Source organism: Phoenix dactylifera, chromosome 17, assembly GCF_009389715.1.
Source record: "Phoenix dactylifera cultivar Barhee BC4 chromosome 17, palm_55x_up_171113_PBpolish2nd_filt_p, whole genome shotgun sequence".
In the NCBI taxonomy this organism is placed as follows: Eukaryota; Viridiplantae; Streptophyta; class Magnoliopsida; order Arecales; family Arecaceae; genus Phoenix; species Phoenix dactylifera.
Window position 1 is genome coordinate 11,622,077 of NC_052408.1, and position 5,941 is coordinate 11,628,017.

A 5,941-nucleotide genomic window follows, 5' to 3' on the forward strand; every position below is an offset into this window, starting at 1 on the left:
GTTCTTTGAGTTACCGATTTCCAGTATGATATTTTGTTAAAATTTGAATAAAATCTAAGAGCTTTTTTATTATTTCCATAGCAACAAAACACAGGTTGACCATCATATCTTTAAGAACAACAAGACTTTAGAATGCGTTTAGGACATGATAGTTAATGTGTAGTTCATTGATCTTGCAATGGCAACCATAATAAAATAAAATTGTAGAAAGGATGAAATATTATATGAGAAAATCTCCCTTCTTTCAAACATTTAAATAAGAAATGGGCTGTGCGTGGTTGTTTGGGTATTATCTGTTTGAAGTAAAAGACAATACCAGTACTCGAGCCCCGGATCACATGGAATTGCTTGATATCATCGAATACTAAATGTTATCCTTTCAACAACAGAAGAAACCGCCGCTTATTTAGATTTCTGAAGCTTGAGCTTTAAGGATCATGGCAGTACTAAATGAACACGCCTCTTCATCAAGAAAATAGGCCAATAGCAGTCAAAACACCTCTTTTCAATATAAACTCCTCTTAATTTGGTAATTAATTATGACATTACACATGAAAGTAGAGCTAATGCAACTACAATAAGTGCAAACTAACTTGATAATGTGCACTTCTCTATTCACAAAATAAACATCAGCAGCGTCAAACCTCCCCTCCTCAACATCCAATTAAGACCGTTGTCCCTCTTAACATGAAAAAACTTGCAAGCAGAATCCATACATTTGTTAGCACATCTCTATGCTTCAAAGTTCAGAAATTGAGCACGCTGGCATAGTAAGGAGACCATAGATCCATCCATGGACTCCTAAGCTGAGTCAAGAAAGGATCCTGCATCCACTCTAACCCATTATACTTCGGAATATCAAGCCTAGGCAGACTCGTTGACCGGGTCGACTCAGCCAATACCTCGACCTTGGCCTCTTTTTCCACCTCCTCCTCAGGCTCCTTGACACCATCATCATCCACAGCCATGCATTTTTGCAACACCAAGTCCACCATCGACCTAGAATTTGGCGATGCCATTGCCGCTCTCTGCTCCAGTTCCTTCAACGATGTTGCCTTCCGGTAGATCTTGCACAAAACTATGTCCTCCTGAAAGTTTTTGACGGAGCATGTTACTCGATGTATAGTTTTTCCCCTCCAAAAAAAATAAAATTTTTCATGGTGGATACGCCCTATGGGCAGAAGAGAGGAAGCTGCCATTGGCACTACGTGAGATTGTGTATTTTGATTTTTTTGGATGTATTCGGACACGTGTTGTCTGAAGAACCCGTTAAAGCAAAAAAAAAAAAAAATCTTTCATGGTGGGATGGTACCGTGGGTGGGGTGGTGGCATCAGGGAAGCGGTATTCATTCATGACCCAATCAGTCTTGGAGCCACGTGGGGCCCGACCTTGGTAGTAGACCAAGGTCTTCTTGAGGCCGATGAGCCGCTTCGGGTCGGCCGCGCTGCGGATCGGCCGGTCTGAACCGGTGGCTTTCCAGAACCCATGTTCCGTCGTCCGATTCGGTCTCCCACCATTAGACTGCCTCCGGTCCCTTGGCACAAAGAAGTACCACTCTCTTTCTCCTATCTTCGCCAACCCTGCCCCCATAATATCCCATTAGGATACACTGGAAAAATTACATACAAGACATAAAACACTTCATTTCGTTCAACACAAAAAAGAGACATGTATATGGGCTTTGGTTTCCCCTATGGTGAATTCTAGAAATTGTTGGACATCAAAATAATATGGTGGAACAAGGGACTAAATACGATTCAAGTTATGGGCCTTTATGCGTCATCTAAGTTGATTGAAAATGAAGTTTGCTTGATAGAAGCATGCATGCATGCGATAATATCAATTTATGCATCACATAGGCCAGCCATGGACTGGTTCCAATAACTGCATGAGGTACAATGCTTTAGATTGAGGATCCTTTCTCCACTAATGTAGGAACTAATTACAACGTTGGAGTGGCCCAATCTCATGTCACATGCACCAGTCCTTGACGGAGTAGCAATAAGTACGTAGCAATCCTCCGCCAAGCGTTGCTTTATATATCATCCCTGCATGCCCCTTCGTAAGAATCGTGTGATCTACCGAACATTTAGGAAGTTGCGAGTGAGATTTTGATCTTGGCCAAGATCTTCATTTGATACGATCTATACAACACCTCACCTCCTATTATTTCAACCAATTTTAAACGATAAATTCCGACATATTGTCTATAAAGATATAAACATATCACCCGCTATTCTTATATATGCATTCTTTCATTTTCTATACTAACTTTTTGATTAAAATTTTACAACCAATGTCTATATATTGTTGCTCATCTTGTCTTCACCATCTTGGTGAGATTAACCGTGAATCGATGTCATTTGTGAGCCCTTCTACGTGTTGATTGGCAAGGTTGAGGCAGCACAAAATAGGGGCCTGAATCTATACATACCTACATACATATATATACACACACATATATATGTATGTATGTATGTATGTATATATATATATATATAGCGAGAGAGAGAGAGAGAGAGAGAGAGAGAGAGAGAGAGCATACCAGGTAGTTCCCAAGGATCATGGCGGTAGAGATTGAGAGTGCCAATGATGTCAATCTGGAGCTTCTTTCCCCGAACTGCTCTTCTAAGATAGAAGTCCAGAAGCTCCTCCTCTGTAGGATGGAACCTGAAACCCGGAAGCCCCAGCCCTGCTCCACTTTGTTCCATACTACTGCTCTCTCTTCCTTCTGTGGTCATAGAGAAGGTTGGCGGACTTATGGACCTTAGACCAAAGAGCTCCTCAATTAATCCCTCTCCCGTGGCCAAGAAAAAGGAAGCATAAGTGCTTCTATATATATTGCCCAGGCTTGGAAAGTTCCGGCTCGGAGAAGCCAAAGAAGCAGCGGGTGGGCCCACAACACCCTCAAGCTTGACTTTTTCCAGCCGAGAGAATGCCAAGCGGAATGATTTTTTTGATTTGTTAATCCTAATTAAATATGAGTTAGTTAGCTGAAGGTTCCTTAAACTAATTTTATATGTGAAGCCTGCATTCCAGCGTTTACCAGGTTATTGGTCATCTCGTCCAATAAGGGCTTACGTAGGATCTGATCTTGTAAGACTTCTTCCTGCGGATTTTAAATGGTATAAGAAACAAGAGTTCGAGTAACACCGAATGAATAAACTTTATCTTGTCACCTTCTATTCAGAAGAAACGCCGATGGAATCCTTCTGATAGATAACAGTTTTAGCCACATTGTTAACCACCCTTAGCGCTTCTTAATCATCAGAAGCATGCTTCTTGGAAGTCTACCAAGTCACCCAGCCCCTGGTCTCATAAATCCAGTTAGGAGAATGATTTGAGTGATGACGGTCAAATCGGGGCATATGTATTCAAAAATATTTTCACGCCCTCCTCGTGTCTTCGATGCTACTTACTGTGTGCTTGTCATGGCAAAGAAAGAGATTATGCTTCAGCTTTTACTGGAAATGCACTTCTAAATTGTAGTTTTTTTTTTACAATAGAGAGATTACCATTGTTTTCTTTTCATCGATCTAATCAATCATTATTTAAACAGATCTTTACTCAAGAGCCCAATGATCAAGAGTTGCACCTTCGCATTGTTGGTGTGGTCTTGTGTCCGAGTCCGAGACTATTCGAACCACATCATTTATTATTATTTTTTTTGAAAAAATAAGATGGCGGTTTCAAACACCCACGAGTCCACCTTCCTATTGGTGGCGTCGTCCTTCTCACGTGGGACCCACATTATTTAAAAAATTAAAAAAAATAAGGGGGCAGTTTCAAACCACCTGGCGTGGGAGTGTGGTAGCGGAATGGAAGGGTTTGCGGAAATGGTGGGAAAAAAAGAAGAAGAAGAACAGGGGAGGAAGAAAATACTAGAGCCGTTGATTTTATTCAGATTTAGATAAAATTTTAGTATGTTATTTTCAGCATTGAGAAGCACAGATTGAATGATTTACATCTTTGAAAACTTTCTCTATTGATTATTTCAATCATTAACACTTGGTGAGTTTAATTTTCTATTTTGTTATTTATTATTAAAATCCGTTTTATTGGTGGTGAATGTTCTTGCCGTAGAAGCTTGATTAAATCTTATTAATATTTGTATAGCTTCTAATCAAATATTTGTATAATATTTGATTAAATATTTGTATAGAAAATATTTGTATAACTATAATCCTATTATTTTAAATAGTGAAAGTTTTTAGCTAGAGTAGGTTCCATAATTTTTTTCTTCACATCGAAATATTTTCTATGTTAAAACTTGTATTGTCTTTTGTTTATGGATTACTTCATTATTTTGCTTGTTAATTATTTAAGTAGATGGTAGAAAATATTGTTTCTTGATGAGTAATACCTCATTTAATTATACAAAGAGAAAAAAAAAAAGTTTGCGGCATTATTATTTCTTAATTGTATTTTTTCAACACCTATAACTTCTTTTTAAATACTAAAATTGGTGATTAAGATCGAATGAAAATGTAGTTTTCATACGTTGTTAAAGTGAAAATAGTCTTGATCCATGAAAGGAGCCGTATGTTGACTCAAGACTTTGGAAAGAAAGAAATAATTGAATGAACTAGAGGAGCATGAGTTGAGCCATTGCTAATTTATGCAAATTATAAGAAGATATTTCGGACAAGCAAGCGACGGAGAATTTCTCATCTAACAAGTCGTCCGGAATTTTTTTCCCCGAGTCATAAGGTCTTCCACAGAAGCTCCAAACTAAGGTGTTGTCTGGTTGCCTAGAAACTTATTTACATGGAGCTGCATGAGCCTCTAGGAGCGTTGGAATCAGTCATAAAAGCTATGGCCTTAATTGGTTACCGCCTGTGTGCTTAGTCTGAGCTTTTGGAAACTCAGAACTACTTATTTCAGATGCCACTTTCCTCCTAGCCCATCAGAAGTCTGATCTTAATGTAGACGATGAGAAATATTCCCTTCCTTTTTTTTATTTGATGAAAACGGAGGCTTAGGAGGTTGTTCTTCCATAAGCCACAAATCCTATTGAAATGAAGGACTCTAAGAAGTCTTCTGAATAAATTTATTCCACCTTTTAATTAATCTGCCATTCAAGCATTTGAAGCTCTCTCTTAACAAGATTGTCTAAAACGAAGAAGTGTGCAGCTTAGCAGGGTGATAGCTCTCACACATGCTGTGATTGCTCCTCAAATCCCGAAATCCAAGGCTGGGTTTTCGCCTGCATCAATATTTTATACTTATGTGGAATAATTAGTGAAATCCAAGACGAAATGGAGGAGAATACCGAGAAAAAGAAGCAGGACCGTCCTTATAACGCGGTTTTGGGTTGACGTAGGCAAAGCTATATCTGGGACAAAACTTAATTAGCGTGCAGTCTGCGTCCGGTGCTGTCATTAAATCGTGAGATCGGAGCACTACCGCGTTATTCATTTGAAGACCAGGGAAGGGAGGAAAGAAGTATTCCTGTGAGCATTTATCCCAGGTTCAACATATTGCGCCAACAAAACTTTCATTTTAGCTTTTATCCATTGGGTTCAACAATAAAACATTAAGCCCTATCGTGACAGGCTAACTTTGAGAGTAAATTAACAGGGTAGGAGGATTTCCAGCTACCTTATGGGACCTAATTTTTAGCCTAAAAATTTTGCTTAAAAAATAGCCTTAAAATTTATTTCCTCAAAAAAAAAAAAAAGGAAAACTCTACTCTTACTTTACAAATTTATTAGCATCATTTTTGTACATATGCTTGTCCATGTCACCATGGGCTGAGGCCATTTAATTTCTATCCACTTAAGAGACATTGCTGGTGAGTGGTGGCATATGAGCTGCAATTGTCATAGAGAGATGTTGATGGCTACTATGGCAGTAATTATCAAGATTAAAGTTATATATTGTTTTTATTAATATCATAGCAATTTAAGGTAAGTATTAAATTATCAACTCAATTATTTT

General features: G+C 38.5%; 1 protein-coding gene across 1 annotated transcript; it reads right to left on the bottom strand.

Annotated features, from left to right (window-relative positions):
- Positions 1–533: 533 nt before the first annotated feature.
- LOC120104321 (NAC domain-containing protein 22-like) lies at positions 534–2,804 on the bottom strand. Its single transcript, XM_039115241.1, has 3 exons — positions 2,547–2,804; positions 1,313–1,581; positions 534–1,088 (listed from the first exon to the last, which is right to left on the bottom strand). Exons 1-3 carry the CDS (start codon positions 2,740–2,742, stop codon positions 747–749), a joined length of 807 nt encoding a protein of 268 aa, XP_038971169.1. The 5' UTR covers positions 2,743–2,804; the 3' UTR covers positions 534–746.
- Positions 2,805–5,941: the final 3,137 nt, after the last annotated feature.

Coding starts and splice junctions, on each gene's coding strand:
- LOC120104321 (XM_039115241.1), bottom strand. CDS start 2,742: ATGACCACAGAAGGAAGAGAGAGCAGTAGTATGGAACAAAGTGGAGCA. Junction 1,582..2,546: donor TGATCCTTGGGAACTACCTG/GTATGCTCTCTC, acceptor TTATGGGGGCAG/GGTTGGCGAAGATAGGAGAA. Junction 1,089..1,312: donor ATGCCACCACCCCACCCACG/GTACCATCCCAC, acceptor AAAAACTTTCAG/GAGGACATAGTTTTGTGCAA.